At 38.4% G+C, this 27411-nt stretch overlaps 1 protein-coding gene across 2 annotated transcripts; it reads left to right on the plus strand.

Annotated features, from left to right (window-relative positions):
- Positions 1-2846: 2846 nt before the first annotated feature.
- On the plus strand, positions 2847-27411 carry FOXRED2 (FAD dependent oxidoreductase domain containing 2). Of its 2 annotated transcripts, none has more exons than XM_081330542.1 (9): positions 2847-3343; positions 5133-5703; positions 13753-14004; positions 17967-18233; positions 19534-19700; positions 20639-20804; positions 21667-21908; positions 23128-23298; positions 25098-27411. In XM_081330542.1, the coding sequence occupies exons 2-9, from the start codon at positions 5177-5179 to the stop codon at positions 25355-25357; spliced, it is 2052 nt and encodes a 683-aa protein (XP_081186668.1). In that variant the 5' UTR covers positions 2847-3343; positions 5133-5176; the 3' UTR covers positions 25358-27411. The 2 variants fall into 2 exon arrangements, with proteins under 2 accessions (XP_081186668.1, XP_081186667.1); XM_081330541.1 differs by having other exon boundaries at positions 2847-3098.

Genomic DNA, 27411 nt, shown 5'->3' on the forward strand with positions numbered 1-27411 from the left:
GACAACATCAGCAATTATTGCAGGCCCAATTGGCAAAAGAAAGCTCAGGACCATATTCGTTGGAAACAGGTGGAAGAGGCCTTCATCCTCCAGTGTTTAGACAATGACTAAAATGATAATGATGATGACACTTGTCTGAAGTAGTATAGGGTCTGCTTGAGCTGGGGGTTGGGATAGAATATCTGCTAGGCCCCTTCCAGCTCTATTCTAATTGAGACACACAGACACACACACACACACACACACGTGTCATGGAAGGATAAAAGCTGAATACATTAAACTCATGGTAACATTTTTGTCTCTTTAAATGGGGGATATAGAAAGAATGGCGAGTCCATTTTTTAAAAGATAAAAACCAATACAAAATAATGTAAAATAAGGAAAAGAGAAGCTAAGAGTACAAGAAAGGTAAAGTAAAAGGAAAATAGAACAATAAACAATACAATTATAAATTTACTTCTCACTCCCTGGTTACAACATAGCTTCATATAATCTATCTCAAAACCATAAATCATAAATTCATATATTTTTGTTTCATATAAAAAGTCTGTAAGGATTCCAATCAGCAATAAATGTAGAGGCGCCTTTTCTCTGATCATATAAGTATTTAGCCATCAGCAAGTTCCATCACTTTCACCAACCATTCTTCCATTATGAATAATTGTCCATCTTTGTGCATGCAGTCTCACTACTGTAAAGCATGAAAACATGCTTCATTTGTATATAGAAATGAAAGATACTTTCACTGGAGAAACATTTTTTAAAAGTCGAAATGGTAGAATTTAGGAAAAGGTTTGCATTTTGCTTTTGCACGGGTAGACTGCAGCATTTGTTCCTTATCTGTGTTGTGATTTTTATTTTATATTACATTTTTAAATAAGCATTTGTTGAATAATCCCAATAGGTTCACATATATTAAACCAAATATAAACCACATTATAAGTATGGTATGTGAGCCAGCATTCAGGTTTGACACAAGCGTCAAATTATTGTGAAAGATGCCTCAGACTTCAAGATTTGAACATAGTTCCTAAAAGTACCATGGACTACAAGAGCAATCTGTGAGATGATCATCAAGAAGAAACTAACATGCTTTGGATGCAAGAGGATACAGATTAAAGAGAAAATATTTTTTTGTGGTTGAGAGAATGGAAGTTGGTAGGTATGAATGGATGGGGTCAAGCAAATTAACGGAATATCCTGAGATGAGATGAGTTATTTCTAGATGCATAAGGATGGCCAGTGTTTCAAGACTGCCAGTGTTTGTCCAAGCAGTTCTCAGAAATAAATGCCAGCTGGACTGAAACTTAACTCGTTGCAATCAAATTTTCCCAGTACTTTTCATCAGACTAAAGGTTTGGATGCTAGAAAAATAGCAAAGTAGCAACCAATAATATCTCAGAAAATCAAGACAGAGATGGTGGTGTATTTTAGATAGGGTTCTCCTTAAGCCTGCTAGGAAGAAAATATGACCTTTTTAAAGAAAGTATAAATTCTAGCTTTTAATTCTGTTTCTGTCCTTATGCTTTTATATGAAGTAATTTTCTATTTTCGATAACATCAATAGCCATCCAAAACACTTCTCTCCCTTAAAAAAACAGACATGAATTTTTAAGTGAAAGGATTTATGAACTATGTGTTAGAAAAATAATATGAGCGTTCCAATTTGGTGGCTCAAGAACAAATTTTAAAAAATGAAATCCAGACATGTTGTGAGAAAGGAGATCCATTTATTCCCATTTGGTTTTGTGGGGTAGACTACAGAGAAAAAACGGAGTTTTGATTTTTATAGGAGGATTGGTCCTTGGTGTGAACTTGTGTGTTGTGAGTTACCTACGTGCTTTTTCTAGTGTGTGACTGTCAACAGGTCAATCTTAACTGTCTATCCTCAATGGATCATGGATTTTGGTTTAATGGTTGAAGGTTAGCTGAGACAATAAGTAAAATTAATTTTGGAATATAGAATCTACTATTATTAAAATAAAATACTTTCCTCATATGATTAGATTTCTGGTCTGAATACGTGCTCATATATTCTTTCAATCCCATTCAGCCATGTTTACCGGTGATATTTGGTCGAGCCACCCAAATTGGAACACCCAAATTATTTTTCTAACGCATAGTTCATAAATCCCTTCACTTAAACATTCATATCTGCTTTTTTTTAAGGGAAAGAAGTGTTTTGGATGGCTATTGATGTTATCGGTAGTAACAAAGCAAAATTCAGGTTAGATTCGGCAAACCTGAAGTCTACTCTGTCTGCTCTGAACGTTGGCTCTTACGGTAAATCCCTCGCCTTCGGGGTTTCGCCCCAAAAATAACGGGGCAAATTATAATACAAAGCAAGGCTTCAGACTCACAGACTAATAAACGGATAATTTGCACTAAGTTATTTTGCCAACAAACCCAGGCAGGCGAACAAGTTTTAGGGTGACGTTTTACCCAGAATTTTAAGGGTGGCTGCTACTGTATTTAGCTCCGAATTTCCTATATCCACATCTAATTCCTTGGCCCGCATGTTTTAACTGCGCTTTTCGTATTTCATCGTGCATTTTATGATTTCCATCTAGAACAGGGGTAGGCAACCTCGGCTCTTTTATGACTCATGGACTTCAACTCCCAGAATTCCTGAGCCAGCCAAGCTGGCTCAGGAATTCTGGGAGTTGAAGTCCATGAGTCATAAAAGAGCCGAGGTTGCCTACCCCTGATCTAGAAGGAAGCTTTCCACGCTCCTACGCCTTGGAGTCTCAGAGACGGACATTTTGGCGCCTGCTTTTTTCAAACAGAACAAAGCTCGCCATTTCCACGGGACCACATGACGCATGGCCGGGGGGGGGAACGACTCCAATGAGGCAGATGAAGGCCTGGCGTCTGCTCGGAACACGGCGTCACGTGACGTGGACCTCAGGCTGCCTGGGCTCTGGGAGAGCGGCTCTGCTTAGTAGGCGCGTGGAGGAGCCTCGGGTGTCGCTACTTCTGCCTTGGAGGATCCGGAGGGCCATGGCCTCGACGATGCTGGCCTGGCGCCCCTTGCTTGCGTGTATCCTCTATAATGTCTGAACCTTAACTAGCAGCTCCACTTGCAAAGGAGAGCCCAGGTATGTCCGCACATCTCGCACGCTGCCGGTCGCGTTTCTTTTCCCTTTGAGTGTTGTCACACTTCGCAGTTGAGGTCCACAAGACGTGCTGCCTTGTTTCTATGCTGTCGGAATCCGAGGAGGACTTGCACGTGTTGTGTTGATCAAACGGACCAGCCTTGGGCTCCTTTCAACCCCTCCGTCCCTCCCTTCTATCTAGATGGCTTGCAAACATGTTAAACAATGAATTCCATAACGCGGTCGAGGTAGGTTCAGTTCATGCTGAAATCTCATTTGTTACTGATCTTTTCTTCTAAGAAGCTGTCGGTCTTTGGGGAAAAGAATCCAAACTCATTAGCTGAGTAATGCTGTAATTAGGCGTAGCTAAATAATGGATATACGGGGTTTTCTATTTATCAAAACCTCCCCGAAGAGTTCTAGAGAACTTGAAGGCTTCTACATCATGTTTAGATGTTTGGGGTTAGTCCTAGTAAAGAGATTATCACAGCAGGTGGCAGCACTTGACTAATCTTAAAAAAACCTAAAAAACTAAACAGCCAGTTTAAGACTTGAAAGGGAGACCTGCAGGAAATCCCAGGGTCAAAAACTAGAACTTTAAAAAAAACTGTCCTGGAAGAAGCCATTTCTATATTGTTGACAGGAGAATAACAAGGTGGTGTGTCCAGATATTTACCTGGAGTTAAGTTCTGCTCCAGCTTTTAACAAAGATATTATTCGGGCTTATGTATGGATGTTTTTTCTCTGATGATATGATTAGCATAGGAATATTAAATTAAAAAATTGCTTCCCCTCCCCATCCACAACTACCACCAAAGTAAAATTTTGCTTCTATTTCTTATTGACCACACAATGAAAATGGAGAGCAGGATTTTGGAAATGGAAAACCACTTTTTCCTGACTAAATTAATGAATCCAAACCTTTTCTAAGAATTCCTTGATTAAGACAGTAAACTTTTTTTGTTGCGTTTTGTTGCTTTTCTTATACTAAGGAAGTGAATTTTAAATTTATATTGATAACTTTTGTTCTATTCATGCATGAGCATGTATAGAACAAAACATATAGAAATAAAATAAGATTCAATAAGGTCCCTATGAAATCAAAATTGGATTCAAATACCAGGGAGCCTGGACAGCCTCTTCTATAGCTCCTGTGTCCTTTCTCACCCTCCCTCATTCCTAAAAAAATAATAATGTCCTCTTTACTCACAAGGTTCAAGGGTGGTAGACACTATTCTACCCATTCTGTCTCCCCAAGTTGCTGCCATTGAATAATGTTTTTTGTCAAAGAACTTTGGAGAGTGGGTAGAGTGTGCAAATAGGCAAAAAGTTGTTCAAGCCAACGATCTGATTTTATTTGAGCAATTTGGATTGTTAATAGTAATTTCTGTTAACCTGCTAATTTCTGGTAAAAGGTTTGCTGTTCAGACTATTTTTGTCTGAATTCTTTGTTTCTATCTTAATCCTGACATGTATAAACTCCCTTGCACGTTTATGCTCCCAGAAATCTAGTATATGTGCTTACAGGAACTTGAGGAATGACTGCACAGACCAAATATTTAGGCTTGCCACAATGGCCCAGAGCAATCCAGCTTTCTCTTATATTCCAGTTAGGCAATGGTCTTCGAGACAATACAGTCTTTAAAAGAGATGTTTAGTTATCTTTCCTGGAATGGAATTGAGCAAAACCTTGTGGTTAAACCTCATTGATTTGGTGGGGTGGTGGGTGGAGAGACACTCTCTGGATTCACACATTGTACTAAGTCATAATGTGGCTTGTTTGGGTTGGTGCAACTTGCTAAATTGTTCCTTCTAATTTGGCAGCCATGGTATATTGCTTACTGTTGCACAAGAATCCAACTAGTCAAGTAGAAAAGCAGTATGTGCACTGAATAAATATTCTGCAACATGTAGATAAGTAAACCATGGCCTAATGTTATGTGTGAACCAAAACAAGGTATTATTTGCATTGTCCAGTGCAATTAAAGCAAGTTTGAAAAATCTCAGTGAATGTTTTTCTTTTTCTTGCCTTGCCAGTTTTCAGAGGTGCCTTGAACAAAGTTAGCCACCTTACCAGCAATATGGTGCTATCGTTTCTGAAGTGTGTGCAAGAACTTCTGCTCATCTTTGCCTTGTCCATAGCCTCTTCCTGGTCTAATGACTTTCTCTACCATGACTATTGTATTATTGGGGCTGGCCCTTCAGGCTTGCAGATAGCCTATTTCCTTCAGTATGCAGGTCGGAACTACGTTGTCTTCGAACGTAGGAATACACCAGGGCACTTTTTCACTTTGTATCCCCGTCATCGAAAATTGATCAGCATCAATAAACGTTATACTGGCAAATCAAATAGTGAGTTCAACCTTCGCCATGATTGGAACTCATTGCTTAGCCACAATAACCAATTACTTTTTCGACACTACTCTCAGGATTTCTTCCCTGATGCTGATACTATGGTGCATTATCTGGCTGATTTTGCTTCCAAACTAGACCTCCATGTGCAGTATAACACATCCATTGTACTTGTGATGCTGGAAAAAGATCCCAAGGCTTGGAATGGTCATTACTTCATCCTCAAAGATCAGAATGCTCAAAATTACAAATGCAGGTAAGTGATGAAGAACTTCATCTGTTCATAGAAAAATGTCATATTGCATGGGTGCTCCCATATAAAAAATGTGGGGGTTTTGATTATTAATATCATGCATGCATAAACTATCTTTTGGGGACTGAAGATAATTTAGGTGCCAGTGCATATTTCAGAGACCCTTCTCAAGATACAGCTGGGTATATACACTCCCACCCACGTTCCATTCCTTCACTCACCAACATAACTTTCCCTACAGACATCCATTTGGAATATAGACATATTGCTGGAGGTGACAGATCTGCTGTCAGTGAGATGTGAGCTGGTTGATTTATTCTAAGACATTCCAGAAAGTCTAGCTGGTCTGAAATGCAGCAACAGGCATGGTGAGCAATTTCTAGGAGATTCCACATTATCATCATGTTGAAATAGCTGCACTGGTGACTGATTGCTTGTGGGACATAATTATTTTGGTATATGAAGCATTATATGGCTTAGCTTCAAATGACGATAAGTCTGTCTTGTTAGAGATTAAACTTGATTTGGGTGACAATATTATATAATGGAGTAAAAGCACCTTTAAGGAGTTAAACGGTCTAAGGGTGTGGCTGTAATTATTCCACATAAAAGAGAGTTAGATGTTACACGTAGTTGCTCTTGTATATGTGTTTGATGTTAGTGTTTGGATACCTCTTGTTCTCTTGTTTGCTAACTTGATATTTATTCTCTCAAGAATCAACTGCTTGCTACAGTGTATATTGTTTTTGATATTGGTAAGCAGCTTTTGTATTTTGATACTATGTTTTTTATGGACTGACTTTTATGTGCATGATACTGGATTGATACTTGGACTATTTCTTACTGTGTTTCTTTTTGTTGTCTGAGTAAAAATAAGTTATAAAACTCGTGTTAGTGCATTACTGTTTGCCTAAAAGTCCCAGTACAACTTCCACTGTGTATTAATAATACTCTGTTAAACAAACCATTTTTTTTCAACAACATATTCTAACAATGGTTATGGGCCCAGATCCAGTGTGGTGCTGAGGACAGGCACAGTATTGTATTTATATTTCCTAACTGAGTTTTCAAATTCAGACAATGGCACAAGGACTATTCAATCCATTCTGCATTACCCGGCTTAATGGGTCAAACTACGTATCCTGGTCTACACAATGTAGTTTGCTATTACAAAATCAAGGTCTTTGGAAAATAGTCCATAATCCTCCTGATGTAACTGCCTGGGATCCAACTAATGAAGAAGATAACAAGAAGATTGTAGACTTCAATAAAGACAATGATAAGGCTTTATCTATCATTGGGCTAACATTAGGAGACCAACAGCTAGTCCATGTGCGTGGAGAAGAATCTGCTGCTAAATGTTGGGCTAAGTTGAAAAAGATTTTTGTTCGGGACAGTGTTGGTGCTCATATAAATCTTACCAGAAAGCTATTTAGAGCTAGACTGGAAAAGAATGGCGATATGTTAGCTCACCTTAACTTTATAAAAGCAACTTTGTTGGAACTGCAAGAAAAAGAACTTATTTTCTCAGAGCTTCACCAGGTTTACATCATTTTATCATCATTGGATGAGAGCTACGATGCCTTTGTATCGTCCTTGGAGGTTTTGTCCAAAGAAGACCTAACTGTTTCTTCAATAACTGGAAGGTTGTTGGAAGAATCAAGATGTCGTATGGAGAGAAAACAGTTGAGAGAGCCATTGCAACAAGAAATAAAGAAGACTGAATCTGCTTATATTTTAAGGAAATGCTTTAATTGTGGGTTAAAGGGACATATTGCTAAGTTTTGTCAGAATAGTAATTGTCAGAGAAAGGAAAGCCATAGAAAGAATAAAAAGCTGATTAATGTAGCTGTAGCTAATAGAACTACTAATAACCACAATTGGTGGGTGGTAGATAGTGGAGCTACACACTGTATTTCAAAAATAAAAAGGGATTTTGAGAATATAAGGTCTAGTAAAAAATATATTTCTATGGCTAATGGCTGGAGAGTCAAGGTCTCTGGAGAGGGTAAGGTTTACTGTTCATTTTTAAAACAAAATTTGGAAATGCTATATGTTCCCAGATGTGATTATAATCTATTATCAGTTAAGGCATTATTGGAAGCAGGTTTTAAAGTTACTTTCCAAGGGGAGGAATGTCTTATTCAAAAGAATGAAGTGAACTTAATAGCTAATATGAAAGACGGTTTGTTTGTAATTAGCAATGATCCTATTATAATGGCTACTACTTGTACAAATCAAAAACCACATGATGAATGTATTCATTTATTACATAGAAGATTGGGTCATGTGAATTTTAATACACTAAAAAGAACTGTAGCTTTGTCTAATGGGTTTAAGTTAAAGGCTTGTAAGAAATATCTGCAGTGTAACGTATGTGGTAGAGAAAAGAGCAGGGCAGCACCAGCAGGGTCGAGCCGAGGAATTTGGTCAATATCTGCTGGATAAAATCGCTCGGATTCGAACTGGTCTGGACTCCAACTGGGCTGAGATGGAAGAACAAGACATGGACAGTCTTGTCGACGTCATCTGGGAAGAATTTGATCCTGTAACTCCTAAGGAAGTGGACAGGATTATGAGAAGGTTAAGCTCCTCCACATGCTTACTGGACCCGTGCCCTTCCTGGCTGGCCTATGCAGCTCGAGAGGCGACACGAGGCTGGTTCCTAGCGGTCATCTCTGCTTCTCTGAGTGAGGGTCACTTCCCCACCGCCTTGAAGGAGGCGGTGGTGAGACCTCTCCTCAAGAAGCCCACCTTGGACCCATCCTCTTTGAATAACTTTCGTCCAGTCTCCAATCTTCGCTTCCTTGCGAAGGTTGTTGAGAGCGTGGTGGCGCACCAACTTCCTCAGATCCTGGATGAAGCGGTTTATCTAGACCCGTACCAATCGGGTTTCAGGCCGGGCTACAGCACGGAGACGGCATTGGTCGCTCTGATGAATGATCTCTGGAGAGCCCGGGACAGGGGCCATTCCTCTGTCCTAGTCTTATTAGACCTCTCGGCGGCTTTCGATACCATCGACCATGGTATCTTGCTGCGACGCCTCAGGGGACTGGGAGTGGGAGGCACGGTTCTGCGTTGGTTCTCCTCCTTTCTCCAGGGTCGCTCGCAGTCGGTGCTGACAGGGGGACAGAGGTCGACCCCGAGGCCTCTCGCTTGCGGAGTCCCTCAGGGGTCGGTCCTCTCGCCTCTCCTGTTCAACATCTACATGAAACCGCTGGGTGAGATCATTCGCAGTTTTGGAGTAGGGTACCATCAGTATGCTGATGACACCCAGCTTTTTATCTCAACTCCAAACAATATCAGTGATGCCCTAGACGTGATGTCCCGCTGCCTGAAAGCGGTCCGGGAATGGATGGGGAGAAACAGGCTTCAACTGAACCCGGACAAGACTGAATGGCTGTACGTACCGGGAAACCAGGAGATTCAGAACGTCCCACTGCTTAACATTGGGGACAAGTTACTTCCCCCTGTTGATAGGGCCCGCAACCTGGGTGTCCTCCTAGACTCGCAGCTCTCCCTGGAAGACCACATTGGAGCTGTGACCAAGGGGGCCTTCTCCCGGGTTCGACTAATTCGCCAACTACGGCCTTATCTGGACCTGGATTCCTTACGTACAGTCACCCATGCCCTTGTGACATCTCGCCTAGACTATTGTAACGCTCTCTACATGGGGCTGCCCTTGAGATCCACTCGGAAGCTTCAACTGGTGCAAAGTGCGGCGGCACGGACACTCTTGGGAGCCTCCCGATACTCCCATATCACACCTCTCCTCCGTGCGCTGCACTGGCTTCCGGCTGCCTTCCGTGTGAAGTTCAAGGTGCTAACGATGACTTACAAAGCCCTACATGGCATGGGTCCGGACTACCTTCGGGAGCACCTTCTGCCGATGTCAGCACCCCACCGTCCTGTGCGCTCCCACAGAGAGGGCCTCCTCAGGGTGCCACCGCTCAAGGAATGTCGGCTGGTGGCCCCCAGGGGGAGGGCATTCTCAGTGGGTGCGCCAGCCCTCTGGAACACCTTACCAACAGAAATCCGGATGGCCCCTGACCTCCGTACCTTCCGTCGCGACTTAAAAACTTTCCTGTTTCAGCAGGCTGGCCTGGCATGATAGCGTTAATTGGGGTCCCAGTTTGTGTTCATTAGTGTTTCTTATTATTTTTATTGTTCGATCTGTATACCTTCCTTCCTCTGTACACCGCCCCGAGTCCCTCGGGAGAAGGGCGGTTTATAAAAACTAATAAATAAATAAATAAATAAATAAATAATAGGTTAGATGGATTTAAAACCACAACTCCATTAGAACTGGTATTTATGGATTTGATAGGTCCTATGAAACCCAGTTTAGGGGGTGCTTGCTACATATTAAATATTCTAGACCATTATAGCAGATATGGGTTCTGTTATCTCCTTACGTCAAAAACTGAAACTATACAAACAATATCTAATTGGCTCAAGTTTGTACAAAGGAAAACTCAGTTAAATGTAAAAACCATAATAACAGACAATGGAACTGAGTTTGTTAATAAACAGTTCAATGAGCTGTTAGTTTCAGAGGGAATAGAGCATAGACGTACAGCTCCTTATAGACCTCAGCATAATGCATTTGTTGAACGGAGGGGCCAAACATTGCAAGCTATGATTAGATCTATGATTGAAGATTCTGGTTTACCTGATAGCTTATGGGGAGAAGCAGCAAAATGTGCTAATCATATTTTAAACAATGTGGTTAGTTCAGCTACAGGTAAAATTCCTTATACCTTATGGTATAAGAGAAAACCAAATCTTAGTTATATTCACACATTTGGGACACCTGCTTGGGTACATATTCCAAGTTCAATAAGAAATAAAGGAGAACATAGAGCTAAACAATTATTTTTTGTTGGCTATGAGTTAAACCATAAGTCTTATCGGTTCTGGGAGAAAGGTACTAAAAACATTTATTGTAGTTCTAGCGCTGTTTTTCAGGAACAGTCAGGCTGGGAAAGGGTAGAAGATATTGTATATATTCCTCAACAAGATTTAACTAACTCCTCAAATGAAAGTGATAAAGAAGAGGAGGAACCTGCTAGAGAGATCAAACAAGAACCACTGATAGTGGAGACTGGAGAGGAAGAAGATAATAATGTAAATGTACCTATAAGTCCAATAATTCTCAGAAGGTCTAACAGGGAAAGACGACAGCCTGATCGTTTCGAGGCAGGTTTAATTTGTCAAATAGACATTGAACCTTCTAATGTTGAAGAAATAAAAATGTATCCTGAGAATGAAAGAAAGAATTGGAAAGTAGCTATGGATAAAGAAATAAAGTCTTTGCAAGATCTTAATGTTTATCAAGAGGTTAAAATACCTAAAACAGAAAAGTTAATTGGATGTAAATGGGTTTTTAAACTGAAAGAAAGTGTTACAGGAGAGGTAATACATAAAGCAAGATTAGTTGCTCAAGGATTTGCACAGAATAATAGTGATTATGATGAAGTATTTTCCCCAACGTTAAGAGCTTCCACTCTTAGGGCTGCTTTAGTTTGGGCAGCAAATAAGAATTATAGTATAAAACATGTAGATATTGAAACTGCTTATTTGCATGCAACATTAAACCATGATATATATATGAAAGTTCCATCAGGAATAGAAAGTAAGGTAGGGTACTGTTGGAAACTGAATAAGAGTTTGTATGGTTTAAAACAGTCAGGTTATGAGTGGAATAGATGTTTAGTAAAAGAGTTAAATAGTTTGGGATTTAAAGCTAGTATTGCAGATCCTTGTTTATTTATAAAACAGCAAAATAGTGAATTATCATTGTTATTATTATTCACTGATGATATTGCTATTATAGCAAAAGATGAAACAGAAACTGAAAGAATAATTTCAGGGTTAAAAAGAAAATTTAGAGTAAAAGATCTAGGAGCTATTAGTCATTATCTAGGGCTGGATATTGTCAGGACTAGTAAAGGATTTAAACTGTCTCAAGCTAAGAAAATTAATGGTTTGCTGAAACGTTATAATATGGAAAACTGTAAACCAGTAAAAACACCTATGGTTCAAGGTTTTGAGAGTTCAGCAGATAACAGCAATGTCTTTGATAAAAAGATATATCAATCATTAATAGGCAGCTTGATGTATTTATGTAACTGGTCAAGACCTGACATAGCATTTACAGTTAATCATTTAGCTAGATATTGTGAGAATCCTACAACCAGATGTTGGCAAGGTGCGAAAAGAGTTTTAAGATATTTGAAGCACACCATACATTATTCTCTATATCTAGAGCCAACAAAGGAATTGGAACTAAAAGCATTTGCAGATGCTAGTTTTGCATCTGATACTGTAACCAGGAAATCCACTTCAGGATTGGTTGTATTATTGGGAAACGCTTTAGTAGGATGGAGGTCTAACAGACAGAAGCATATAAGCTTATCAACAACTGAATCCGAATTTTCTTGTTTATCTTTATTATGTACTGAGCTATTGGTATGGAAACAATTATTGTTTGATATGGGTTTAAATTGTAATGAACCAATAAAAGTGTATGAAGACAATCAAGCAGCTATAAAATTAGCAACTAATGCTGCAGTGAAAACTAGATCAAAACATACGGATCTACGGTATCTAAATGTCAGACAATGTGTTAAAGATAATTTGATTAAACTGGAATATTGTGCAACTGAAGATAATATTGCTGACCAGTTTACTAAAGCTCAGGGTGCTATAAAGCATAAATCTGTTTGTGATATGTGTAATTTGAGATTGTAAAAATATATGTATAATATGCCACCCAAAAGGGGAGATTGTTAGAGATTAAACTTGATTTGGGTGACAATATTATATAATGGAGTAAAAGCACCTTTAAGGAGTTAAACGGTCTAAGGGTGTGGCTGTAATTATTCCACATAAAAGAGAGTTAGATGTTACACGTAGTTGCTCTTGTATATGTGTTTGATGTTAGTGTTTGGATACCTCTTGTTCTCTTGTTTGCTAACTTGATATTTATTCTCTCAAGAATCAACTGCTTGCTACAGTGTATATTGTTTTTGATATTGGTAAGCAGCTTTTGTATTTTGATACTATGTTTTTTATGGACTGACTTTTATGTGCATGATACTGGATTGATACTTGGACTATTTCTTACTGTGTTTCTTTTTGTTGTCTGAGTAAAAATAAGTTATAAAACTCGTGTTAGTGCATTACTGTTTGCCTAAAAGTCCCAGTACAACTTCCACTGTGTATTAATAATACTCTGTTAAACAAACCATTTTTTTTCAACAACATATTCTAACATGTCTGCTCCTGTACAATCCATCCTGTGCATTGAGTTCATCAATAGGATACTTTGTGCCACTCTTCCCATAGATTTAATTATCAAGAGCTGTCAACTTTTTTATAGTGAGACTTTATAGTTACTGAGAGTGGAAAGCATATAAATCTCTTAAATAGGTAACATGATTGAAAACTATTCTTTTTTTCTGCACAGTTTATAATTTTGTAAAGTCTTGTATTATAGCTCTGCACAATTTTCCCCCCATTTTTATACCAGTAACGGAAACGCATATGTTTAAATAACACGTGCTCCAAACATGCTTGTGTTGCCTGTTTTGACATCTTTCTTGTTTTGTTTGCCGTTTGCTGTTGTAACAACAAAACTTGCAGTAAAGTTATATCATACATTTTTAGAAGTAGAGAATGAAAATATAGTTGTTTTCTAATCAAACTCTCTTTTAGTACTCTCAACATAGATTTTCACTCTATTAAAATATACTGCAGTATGAAAATGTTCTTTTGAACCTGTTTCTGATAATTGCTATAGTATAATCTTTGCTTTTTCTTTCCCACTAAATTGCTAAGTAAAAAAGGGCAACCCTACTCTAAACTACTTGAAAGCTAATTTTGGTGTTTGGGGGTTTCTTCCTTTGTGGATTACAGCTTTTTGCTGCACAACTTTATTGCTCAGATAATAGTTTGATGATTTTATGAAGTGTGTTAATAGCTCTGGAGTAAAATATTCTGACATATAATGTGACTGACCTTAACCGAAATGTTTTTTCTCTATTTTAGTGTCCTTTTGGTGGCCACAGGAATGTGGGTTCCTCACGAGGTGAACTTTGCAGGTTCAGAATATGTTGAAGGTTATGAATCTGTGTCAACTGACCCAAAAGATTTTGTTGGACAGTCTGTATTGATCTTGGGTCGGGGAAATTCTGCCTTTGAAACAGCAGAGAACATTTTGGGTGTCACCAATTTTGTACACATGGTAGGCCGCTCTCGAGTTCGTCTTTCTTGGGCTACTCACTATGTTGGAGATCTGAGGTAAGACTTCATATTCATATGAACTGTTATATATATTCAGAGACAGAAGATATATATTTTTAAATCCCTTTCATCCAAATTCCAAATAAAAATGTGGAAGAGTTCAGGACCCAGGATTGAATCTTGTTGCCCTTCACTTGATATCTCTCTCCAGTTTAACAGGGAACTATTGATCAGTACACTTGAGATACGAATTTTGAAATAGCTGTGTATTCATTTCATGGTCACGTAATGCACCTCTGTTTTAATTAGATTCCCAATCAGAATATCATGATGTATTGAATGTTCTGCAAAATCAAGATATTGCATGATATATGTCTACAGCAGGCATGTCAAACTCGCAACATCATGTGATGTTGCATGACGTATTGCAACTTTTTCCCCATTGCTGGCAATGGGGTGGGTGTGGTTTCGGCTTCTCATCAGCCTCAATTCTCAAATTGGACTACGACCAAACAAAACAAACCTTGCGTCAAAGGGTAGAGGACATCGAGAGGCAAGCGGACTTAGGTAGCTCCACTGTTTCTGGCTCCAGACCCTATTACATACGTGCTTACACCTACCAGGTATCTTAGTCAGCTGGAGTCAGTAAACCACCAGAAACCATTCTCGCTTGCACGGTGCCATGCGTTTTCATCGGCCGTCTTGTACGGCAAGTATATAAAGACACCACTGGCTGAAAGACTGCTCCTGTAGCTCAGGAGAGGTGGAGACCATTGGACACATACTCCTTCGATGTTCCTTCTATAGAGCTATTTGGAAAAACCATATCCTCCGCATAATTGATAGGTATCCTGGTCGTTTGGAAAGTATTTGTCTCCAGTGGCTGCTTAAGGATGAGCAGGCAGTGATCATGGCGCAGATGGCTAGATTCTGTGCCAGCAGCATTGGGGATTAGCCAGAAACATAAATAAACATTTTAGATCCTTTTAATAATATTTTATAATTAATTTTATTACGTGTTTTTATCCAGCATTAGACTATACCCAATGTATTTTTATTGTCAGGTCAGTATGATTCAGTTTTTCTGAAGCTAGCTAGTTTTTGTTATACTGTCTGTAAAACCTTGGTCACCCATTGATTACATCATTAATTGTAATATATTGCTGTGTCTTCTTGTGTTGGTTCTGTTTAGTTTTGTTTTATTTGAATGTTTAATTTATGTGCAGGTCTTTGGCTGTAGTAATAAACTGATTGATTGAGAAACTTGAGATATGAATTTTGAAATAGCTGTGTTTTGTATTGAATATTCTGCAAACTCAAGATATTGTGTGATATATGTCTATAGCAGACATGTCAAACTTGCAACGTCATGTGACGTCGCATGACATATCGTGACTTTTTCCTCATTGCCGGCAATGGGGTGGGAGTGGTTTTGGCATGACACATCCAGCCCGCAGCCCAGCAGTTTGACATGCCTGAACTACAGTATTTCTCTAGCATATTAAGAAAGACAACTGATCAGAAAATAAATTTAGTCTGGCAAGACTATTTTTGGCAAAAAGCATTGTATCTTTAGTACCTTAGAATGCAGTTAATCTGGCCCCACATAATTAAACTAATTAAAAGAAAATTGGATTCCCTAGTCACATCTTAATCTTGCTTCTTTATTCTGCTTCTTATAATTGCCTGGTCTTCTTGTTAGAGAAGCCAAATTAGGAATCAAATTATTTTATTTTTTCATTATAACCTATTAATATTTTGCCATCTTTTCCCTTACGTGAATTCTTTTCTCTGCATTTAAGGTAAACATATCTGAGGCAATGCTTCAGTTTGGTTTAATGAACCAAGCTTGGTTCATTTTGATCTCTAGCCTTTCTAATAGTTCTACAATCTGGACTGTTCTGTAATTGCCATTCTTCAGTGATCTGTCCCTTATTCCATGTCCCATATAGTTCCTGCTGCTCCTGGATCTTTACTAAACCTTTTGTGCAGTTGTATCATTGTCTTCTGCTGTATTGTCCATTTTCCTTGCTAGAATTGTTTCCAGTTGTAATACCTTCTTTTTTAAGAACTCCACCCAATTAGGTCTCCTCTCCCTATTTTCCAGCAACAGAATCCTACTTATTACTACTCTGAGTTCATTAAAATCTTTCTTGAAGTCCTGCTTTCAGCTTTATTTTCCTTTCAAATTAATAATCCAGCAACAGAATCCTACTCATTGTTACTCTTATTATTACTCTGTTCATTAAAATCTTTCTTGAGGTCCAAGATACACTTTCAGCTTTATTTTCCTTTCAAATAATAACTACATTTTCTAGATTAAGTGTGGCTTTTGGTTCACATCACATCAAGAATACCTGATTCTTACGCCTTTGTCAACCCTGAAGGAAAAGCTGTTAAAGAGAAAAATTAGAAATTTCCTGGAAGGAATATGTTTTTTTAGAATTTGTCTCCCAACAGATGTTGAAATAATGAGTTTCCCATCACTCCATTCCTTTTTGGAAAAAAAATTCTGCCATTTGTTTTTGGGATGAGATGTCTTGGTTGGTCAGGTAAACGGAGATTAACTCTGCCTCTCTATCCTGGCTTAAGTAGAGCGTACAGGTAGTTCTCAACTTACGACAGATCGTTTAGTGACCCAAGTTACAACAGCACAGAAAAAAGTGACTTATGACGGTTTTTCACACTTATGATCATTGCAGCATCTCCATGGTCATGTGATCAAAAATCAGATGCTTGGCACCTGATTCATATTTATGATGGTTGCAGCGTCTCAAGGTCAGGTGACCACCTTTTGTGATCTTCTGACAAGCAAAGTCAGTGGAGAAATCAGATTCACTTAACAACCATGTCGCTAACTGAACAACTGCAGTGATTCACTTAACAATTATGGCAAGGTGGTAAAATGGGGCAAAATTCACTTAACAAATGTCTCATTTAGCAACGGAGTTGTGTTTAACTGTCGTACATTGAGGACTACCTGTAATATTATTTGGGAAGAACAGCCAGGTTAACCTGAGACAGTTGGGAGGAGTGTTGTGTAGACTAATAGTGAAACTGACATAAGCCAGCCCATTTTTGCCCACTTTTTCTCTGGCAACTAGTTGACATGCACACATCTATTTTGTTTGATAACAGTCCTGCCCAGTATCATCACTCCAAGTCACATCTCCCTTTTCATTCCTATCGGCAACTCTCTGAAAGACCAGACAGAAGCATTTTGGTCATTGCTGTTTGTTATAGAGTGGACCTTTTTTGGTTTTGTTTTGAAGGAACAAGACATGGAATATCGGTGAATGAGGTATGGTATGAACAAGTGTAGTGAGAGATGCTTGATTTCAGTGAGACATAAAGTTGACATTTTGGGGATTTGAGATGATGAAGATGATCTCAAACCAATCCACTACAGGCTGAAGTTCTCTTCATTTAATGTTATGGGCCATAAATCTACCATGTTGATCCACTGTGGGTTGGTAGACTATGTTTTTCCACCTCCCAAGTTTAGGGCTGAGAAAAAGTGGTTGACGCAAAGTCACCCAGCTGGCTTCACCTAAAGGAAGACTTAGAACCTGAGTCTCCCAACCTCTAATCTGGTACCTTAGCCCCGACACCACTGAAAGAAAGATGGCCGTTCACAACTTCTTAGTGTGAGTACATTCAGGAAGTAACAAGTGATTGTAAACCCTCCCAATAAGAAAAAAATAAAACAAAGACTGCTCCCTTGCTTATTCTTTTGGCCTTCCACAAGACATTCTGTTTGTTATATTTGTTAATCATCTTCCTAGTATATTTACAAAAGAAAAAATAATAATTTGAAGTAAAGCAAAAGTAATGTTTTCTCCATCAAAATACCAAAACTAATGTAAAACGTAATAGCAACACAGGAAGTTGCTTCATACCTAGCCAGAGTGCTTCTACATTTAATCTAGAATTGTTACAATGAGTGGTAGCCATTTTTCTAAATATGGCATGTAAAGTAACGTATGACATCCCGCCTAGTTTCTTTCCTTCTTTCTTAGAGCAATTAACAATGGGCTCTTGGATACGTATCAGTTGAAGTCTTTGGATGGACTTATAGAGGGCGATCTAGCAGACTTAGTTCTCATCAAAGACAGAAAAGGAAAGCTGCGTGTCACCCTCCGGTTCTACTTGGAGAACAGCAATAGCAGTGACCCAGAATCTGTCACTCTTCCACAGGACGAATTAGACAACTTTGCCACTCGTGCACCTTACGACCGTGCCATTCGCTGCCTGGGTTGGAAGTTTGACTTTTCCATATTCAACAAGTAAGATGGGATTGGTACTAACATGAGAGAGATAAGATGTTTGATATGTAGAGATAGATATGTAGCATAGATGAAATATTCTGAGCATGCAAAATGTCTTCATCCAGGTCATAGTTGTCCCAAACAAAACAAAACAAAACAAAAATACAGTTGTCTCATGAAAAAGCATCTTTGGGTCATGCGAAATGCTTTCCCATCATTTATTAAATATAATATTTGCATAATTTATAATGATCTATTTCATGTTTGCAAATTTAGTTCCATAGTAAAATGGTTTGGAGATTGGACTAAAGTGTATAGCTATTCTCATAACATTACCATTTATCCTTCTGGGACTGCATAAGCAGTAAGATGGTTGTCCATCTCTTTTTCATGCAACCATTTTGTTGTTGCTATCCCTGAATTCAGTCTAAACTAAAATAGCAATTAATTGGTTTCCATAAATGTTTGTGTCACATATGAAACTTGCTTTGCTCTGCTTTAAAAAGCCAGTATCTCTGCAGTTAGGGCGCACTTATCTAGGTAAAATTGTATCATAATTTTGTTTAATCTCAGGGAAGCAATGTGTGGATATGCGACAGTTCTGTGCCCAAACCAGAAAATGTATCAGAAACTGAAAGCAGAGCTCCAGACCCAGAGCCCCTCTTTTGGCAGGCAGCTCTTTCAGCCAGTCCCCAGAGACGAGAGGGAGCTGAAATCTGAGTGTCAGGGCAGCAGGGTAAAATAAGGAGTGGGGTCTGCCTCAAACAAATGGGGGATGTCCTAGGAGCCCCAGGCAGACTGCACTCACATCTTTTCACTTGGGTGCTGAAAATCTTGCTTGAATTTCAGCAGGGAATGCCATCCACTTACAACCTAAGAGATTGCTTAACAACCATAACCAGCAGTGCCAGCATTGGGGTCATTGAGAGAAGCAGTCACATGGATATCTCGCTTAACGACCACTTTGCTCACTGACTGAGATTTTGGCCCTAATTGTGGTTATAGGTCAAGGACTACTTGTGAAGAACCTGCTGTCAAGCAATAACATTCGATGTTAGCAGAAGCCCATACGTCGGAAACTTGACACCTGCAGCTCCTGCATAAGGACACGCAAAGTAACACTGTTGATATTATCTGTCTTAAGCATATATTTAGATAGTTGCCTTATGGCGAGGAAGAGTATTGTTGGGAAAAGGATGTTTTCATGTAGATGGTCTCAAGATCAAAGCTCATACTGCCCCTTCTATTGTAGTCTGTGAAGTCGGCCAGACTCCATTCTGATTAATTTTATCAGTTGCTCTCTCCCTCCCACCCCCAGGTCCATTGGTTTGATGCATGGCAAAGGCAGTAAGAAGAAGTATCCTTTGATCAAGCCCAGCTATGAAGCCAAAGCTACTCGAGGTCTCTTTCTTCTCGGAACTGCAAGCCATTCAGTGGATTTTAGGAAATCTGCTGGTGGTTTTATTCATGGCTTCCGATACACAGGTGAGTTTGGAGATGGGGAGAAAGTGAATGTGAGCAAGCTCAGTGGTGACACTGTTCTGGCATTTGAGGCTCATCTCTTTTTTTTCTTTTAAGCAAGTTATTCCATTCTTTTTTCCGTTTATCAACAGAAGTAACATACTGCAATTTTTTCAGCAATACTTTTTCTATTATAAACAGTGCTGAAAGTAGCAAATGCAAGTAAAGAACGCAACTAAAAATTCAGCTTGAAAAGACTTATTAGTTATTATACAACATATAAGCATTACATTGCCGGATGCTTTTTTCCGTATTGTTAAAATATTTAAATTACAATTTCAATATGCCGTAAAAGAAAAAGAAAATGGGTAGGAAGGGACAAATAAAGGCCAGGTAGTACATTTACACCAGCCACGCACTGTTATCAAATTTTCTCTGATCTTTCTCATTGTTGATACAGAGAAAAGTTTCTTCTGCATCTATCTGGAAAAATTTGTGGTTCTCCAGATATTTCTAAGCTACAGTTTCTGGCATCCCTCACCAGTTTTTGGAAGGACTCCCCAACAGCGGTTGTGATATTACTAAATCTATCAGATGTGAAAGCCAATAAAGACTCAAAATTCTGAATTTGTTGTTTCAAGAGTGTGGGACAATCAAAGAATAATATACTAACAGCATTATCCATGTTTTTCTTCGGCCTGCTATAGTGTGAAACTGTGCAAAATAATTGCAAGCTTTTTGGCTGTAACCCAAAACTTGTTGCACTTATTATTTATTTATTATTTATTCATTAATTTAATTTGTATACCGCCCTTCTCCCGAAGGACTCAGGGCGGTGAACAGGGCAATAAATACTAAAATACCAAAATACAAAAATTAAAAACAAATTATTAGGGCAGTTCTCTTAGCATGTAATATTAAATGATAATATCTGCCTCTTTCGTTCTTCCCCTATTTTGTAGCCCGTGCAGTTCATCGCTTACTGGAAGTCCGTCACCACACGGTGCCCTGGCCAGCCTCCAGCTATCCTGTTGTGCAGTTAACAAATGCTATTGTCAGGCGGGTGAATGAGGCATCTGGGCTCTATCAGATGTTCAGCGTGTTGGCAGACATCATTTTGCTGAAAGAGTGAGTGAGTAATGAAACTCAGGGCTTTTCTCCTTTAGAATCAGTAAATGGAATCAGTTAATTCCTCCTATGAGCAGAACTTCTGCCAAGTATAACCAAGCGGGAACTCATCCTTTTCCTCCTTACCCTTGTCTGCCACTTTTCATGACACTTATGTGTCCTCCAAACCTGTACGAAAGGGTTTATAATATCTGAGAAGCAGATTCTGAGAAGCACAAGAGCTGCACAGCAGAAGAAAGAAAAAGGAAATCCGGACAAGTAGTTTTCTATTCTATTCCCTTATTCTGCCCAGTTTTCCCATAACAATCCTGTAAGATAGATTGGGTGGAGAGTTAATGATTTGTCCAAAGCATTGGTCATTACTAGATTTAGTATTTAACCTCATCTTTCCAATTTTGTTAAACCCTAAAGAGGATTGCTCTAAAAATATTCCTTTTGAGAAGGATGTATCAGTGCAAAGGTTTATGTGGTGGGATTGATTCTAGTCACATATTTTGCTTTGCTAAATTCAGAATTTAGTGAATGAACTAAAAGATTCAAACGAGCATGATCAAAGTTTTTCTGTACTTTACAATCTGTTCCTTGTAATATACAGTATATTACAATACTCTAACCCTTAGGTCATGAATATACAATTGAAAGTGGTCAGAGCTCTTTGGAGCACAGAATTTAGCTAAGGGTACCGCCATAGCTGCTACTTGATAATCATGGAATAAAACAGAATTTAAAATTAGTTCCAAATGGTGAATTGAGTGTGGTAGAAAATGCAATCCCATCTAAAAAAAAATCCTTTGCAATCAGGTCACCATTATTAGCCAAAGTGCCTTGTTATTCTTGAAATGTATTTTTTAATTGGTTCTAGGAATGCTACAACATTTGAATACCTGGAGGAGTATCCAATTGGAGTCCTACAAGACCTGGAGTGGCGCACAGGAAGGAAAATGCAGGATGGACTTTTTGTCATTATGATGGAGTATGGGAAAAACTTCTCTGGTCCTGACAAAGATGTCTTCTACTATAACCGTGCAGTAGGAGAGCCAGAACATGCTTGGCAATCTAACTTCCTGCATCCTGTGATATATTATTATAAGCAACTTCCCACTGGTAAACAATGTGGTTTTTTTTCCTTTTCCACTAATTACAGTGTTTCATTTAATGTTAAAAGTGTCAGAAAGTTGGATATATTTTAGTATGGTATTCAGGAGGCATTAGGGAGGCACTGATAGACACAGCAAATCTGACTACACCAGATCAGAGGTACTTTTGACCACTTTGGGTGAGCTGTTATGTATATAACAGCTGTTGTTGGTTTTTAATTTGTTGATTTTGATTGTAGCTGGACTGTCACCCAGTGCAGGATAAGTTACAACTAAAATGTTTTTTAAGGAAACAAATTTCTCATGCTTTAGTATAACATTCTTTGGACATGGGGAACACATCCTTCTCATAATTAGGCACCAATGAGATCCCTTAAATATTGGATCTAGACATTTTAGTCAAGACGAGAAAGGGTCAAGCAGGGAATAGGCCTCATCTGTATACACCTTGTCTATGTCCTCACAATTTCCAAGCATCAAAAACATCAAACTAAAAGGACAAATAGTTGCTCAAATTGCATCCCTAGTAATAATATGAACAATTTTATTTGGAAAGAATTACACACATTTCTCTAATGTGTATATATCTTGTTTATACTGTTCTGTGGGTTACAATAGTGGTTTGGTGAGTACCATGACAACTGTATAAATAAGTGACATTTTAGCTGGTTGGGTTATGCAAATCACAATTTGGCTGAACAAATGTTTGAGATGAGTCCAAATAATATGTGGATGCTATTTTAACCCATTGGTAGGGAGAGCAGGTGTAAGCACTCCAAAATATACCTAAATATTATCTTTTCTGGTGATATGATCTGCCATTTTTATTTTCCTGTGGCCCCTGGAAAACCAAAAAACCTCATGCTTGCAAAGAAGTTCTCAGCCTTGTGTTAGGAAAATAAAAAAATGTTGTGGTACTTTCTGAGCTTGGTTGTTCAGTTGCGGATGTTTCATTGCCCAACTAGGCAACAACATCTAGTTGGGTAATGGCCAAGGACTCGAGTCCAGCCCTAAGCTACAAATATTCTCTTCCGTTGTACAATTTGTTTAGTTGTCCTTTTGTTGTTGAATGCTAACTTGTAAAGTAAGCTTCTGCAATCCAAGACTCTCCAGAGATTAAAACTCTCAGCCTCCCAAGTTAAGCTTCTTGCTCATTTTTTATTTTGTGCTTTGTCTCTCTCTTTCTCTCTCTCTCTCTCATAACTATCTCCGACTCCTCCCAACAGAACGTGAAATGAGACTTTGCCCACCAGATTGGCCCTTGCCTCGCCCAGATGCAATCCATCACATTGTGGAAGATTTCCTGACTGACTGGACTGCTCCGAATGCTCATGTCCTCCCACTGAGACGTTTCTTGGAGAATTGCCTTGAAACTGATTTGCGCAGATTCTATGCAGGTATTCTGGGAACTAGTTAGGAATGAACCCATAGGGAATGGAAACAGGCAGATAGGCCAGGTAACCATTAAATTCCTTTCAGCCAAGATCCATGTTTACACATAATCCCTCATCAAAGTGGGCCTATCTCTTGATCTTTATGGAGTCCTTGGAAGGTAACAGAACCAAAGATACAATGAATTCATTTCACCTGATATGAGCACAAAATTATAAAAGGACAATTTGGACTTACAACTAAAATATTTGTACTGAGAATCGCATATTAAAACTGGATTTAAGAGCTTTGTAGTACTAGACTTCTATGGATTTCCTGGCAAGAATTGTATTCTCTGGATTAGCACACTAAAGGCAAAATAAATTCTTTTAGACATGTCATAAATACTAGTAAACATATTGGCATATCTCCTCTCAGTGAAGCACTCCAGAAAGTCACACTCCCCACAGTTACGGGGAGATTGTAAACTCACTAGTCTGCTTCATCCATCTCCAGAGTTTCAACACTAAATGTGCAAAGATCGTCATGTGTTTGCCCAGGGAAGCACATAGTTGTTCTTGCTTATAGTTTTACTTCTTGGGGAGACAAGAGCCCAAACATGTTGAGCTAAATTTTGCCTGTACATTGTCTATTTACATTTCCTAAATGAATAAGCTACACATGTTGATTTGATATGGACTTATTTGGATACATGAATACAGCAATTATAGTTTACAGCTGAGCATTAGTTATGTTGTACAAAAAAGCATAGCACATGGACTCTGCCACCTGTGCTGCTATACTAACATTACCAAATTAAACCTGTAATCAAGTCAGAACTATACTGCTAAAAAAAATAAAGGGAACACAAGATAAGACATCCTACTATTAAATACAGTACATTGTGTTGTTTAAGTGTTCCCTTTATTTTTTTGAGCAGTATGTTTAGAAGACAACAAAGTCCATGTCTTTATATCAAAAGGGCAAAAAGTACAATTTGACGGGTGCCTCATGTAGCCCATTAGCATCATTTTTGGGTGTCCCCAGAACCCTCTTAAAGAATGAAAATACCTAAAAAAAACTGGGTCTTATTGCTTTTAGAGACAATTTGGCAGTTTTAATTGGTGCCTAAAGCCTTGTAGATTTAAGGTACTTATTGTACCCTTTAAACTTCCTCCCAAAATGGGCACTTTTGAAGTATGGGCTCAAAATACCAAGTAAAGCCTGATGCTACTCTCAAAGTATTTAACAAAATGTACCCAGACCTCCTTTATATGATATTTCATTGAGTATAGACCAGGGGTAGGCAACCTCAGCTCTTTTATGACTTATGGAGTCAGCTATGCTGACTCAGGAATTCTGGAAGTTGAAGTCCACGAGTCATAAAAGAGCTGAGGTTGCCTACCCCTGGTATAGACCATACACTTCATAATTTTAAGGATTAGAAACTTGTATTACTGATTTTAAACTGAACTTCTGAGTTTTTTGAAATCTGCTAACTGGGCTAGAGCAGAGGACTTTTCTCGACCCATTGTTTAATTTTTTTTCAGTATGGTATGGTGTATAATTATATCTCAGAATGGGTTAGCCTCTAACAATATTTCCTATTTCCTTATAATAGAAGCTTACATGAACTCAGATTGTTGCTGATTCACGTACTGTAGGAATCTTTGGTAGAGTTAGCAAATCAATTACAAACTAAGAATCATAGTCTATTTGGCAGGGGAAAATGCTATTACTGCTTACTAGTATTCTGTTTCAGTTCTTGGATATAACAATCTATAAAGCATGCAATGAAGATCACTTTTTCCCTCTGTTTGTACAGACTCCTGCTTTCTGCTTGCCTTCACTCACTTGAAGCTGCCTCCCTCCTGCCAGCAAGGGTACATGACAAAGCAAGGGCTTGTGGGAAGTGAAAAGCTTCAGCATCAGAGAGTAGCAGCAGAGCTGGTTGAACATGCAGCTATGAAATCTCAAGATGAACGAGAAAGTGGCACTATGCAATCCCACAACCAGCTGCTAAAAAGTTCAAGGATATCCGGTCATCAGCTGCAGCATCTTAGAAGCACCAAGGATGAACTTTAGCCTCCACCCAACTATTTCAAAATTCACAAGTGCTATAGACACAATACCATGTCAAAGATCTGCAGAGGAGCTCCAGCATCTGTATATCTGCTCGGGTTCCTAACCATTCCTAGATGAGGACCAAATCTCATCCGTACCATATTGTTGCACAAACCTGCAGATCTTTATGAACATGAATGTATACATTCCTTGGTGGGACTGAACAGATGATACTTTAATGGATGGTGTTATCCTCTAGAGGTGGCAAATATTATGCATTGTAAAGAACAGAGAGTGACATCTCCAGGCCAGTAAGAGTGAATAGCTGAGCCTGGATCCTTTTATACCAGGTTTTCAAGATCACTGTTAACTATAGTCATTAGTGTGTTCTGTAGAACTGGCATGGTTCAATGCCAGCCTGTTTATTTCAAGAGAAAATGTTCTTGCATGTTAACCAGAGTATTTCTTCTGTTTGCACTATGCCCCACTTAATTTAGCTTAATCATGTTTTCCTATTTTATGTATTTTTCATATTTTTTTAAGGTAAGAGTAGGTTAGGAATACTGTTTGCACTTTTTTTGCACCTTTACCTCTAGTGCATTGATTACTCTGACTTTTATTGAGTTGTATGGAGCAAACTAGAAATAATCGAAGCTTATTTCTTATTTATTTCTTCTCATTGTTTGGCATGTAGAATGAATGACATTCATACATTTTCTTTTTCTGTCTCACCACAGTCCATAACAGAAGTGCCCCCAGAGCACAGGTGGCAAGCAAAGCACACATCCTGCACATAAAAGGTCCCTGCTTTGATTCATGGACTGCATTTACCAAAATTCTCAGCCAGACATTGTCATGGCTAAAAATTAAGGAAAGAAAAAATCTAGCAAATCTGAAAGCTAGCTGCTTCAGGAAGGCTATACTAACATTACCAAATTAAACAAGAGGGCCGAAAGTTTTGGGATAGTTCTGCAATTTGCTGGTTAGAGATGAGAGTTGCATTCCAGTATGTTTGGAAGCATAAAATTAGAGGGTAGTACCGAGTTAGATATGCCAGTGGTATTCTTGAACACAAACTAGGATTATGCAAAAGTGATATTTGATACCGCTTCTACTGGATATTTTTGGTTTGGTCACATTAACCTATATGAAGATCATACTATTCTATAATATAGGAAAAATTATATTCCTTTCTTACAAAGACACTATCTAAATCTTTATATTCTTCTTTAATTTTTGCAATGATACCAGATCATTAATTTTGGGTTGCCTTTATCTTTTCAAATAGTCATTTCTCTGTATGTGTTTAACAATCCATGTGGTTTAAAATCTGCTCCAGGGAAGTGAGAGTGGGGGATAGTTGTTCATAATGTTATGAACACTAGCCCAAATTGCCCATCACTGCTATTACATAGTGTTGAAGAAGAAACTAGCTATGTTACTAAGCTAGAAACTAGCATAACCCTCATTTGAGGACACTGATTCATACCAAGCTACCTTCATTATTCTACCATATTATATCTGTCTTTATTCTTGCCTATTCTTATTGTCCAGATATTGTCGCTTTTTCCTAAATATGCACGATCAGTACAGATAGACTGAATGGAACATAATCCACTCCAGTTCAAGCATGAATATTCAATGAAATTATAATTTGCATGGCTGGTACTCAGATTAATATGAATATGCAATTGTTTTGGAAGTTAAGGCTGGATATTAATATGGTTTATTAAGGCCTGAGCTATATGGTTATCCAAGGTTTTTTTCCAAAGGTCAGATTTTGCTACTGTTCCACAGAACATTCTTCTCAGGCTACCATATACTTAAGTAGCTGGAAACCCTTTATTCATTAAATATTCAGACATTTACAGTCATTCCAAGGAGGAAAAGGGCAATTGCAGTTCCTTCATTTTGAGAATATTGTCTTACTTAGAATATTTGTCAAGCTAATAAAATTAGTGCAATTTAATTATGCAGATAATTTGCTTAAATTTATACTATGTGTATTTTGTATGGTTGCATTCTTCTAGAAGATGAATCCTTTTAAAATGTTTTTATTTTATCATGAAAACTAA

Source organism: Vipera berus, assembly GCF_964194415.1.
Source record: "Vipera berus genome assembly, chromosome: 6".
Taxonomy (NCBI): Eukaryota; Metazoa; Chordata; class Lepidosauria; order Squamata; family Viperidae; genus Vipera; species Vipera berus.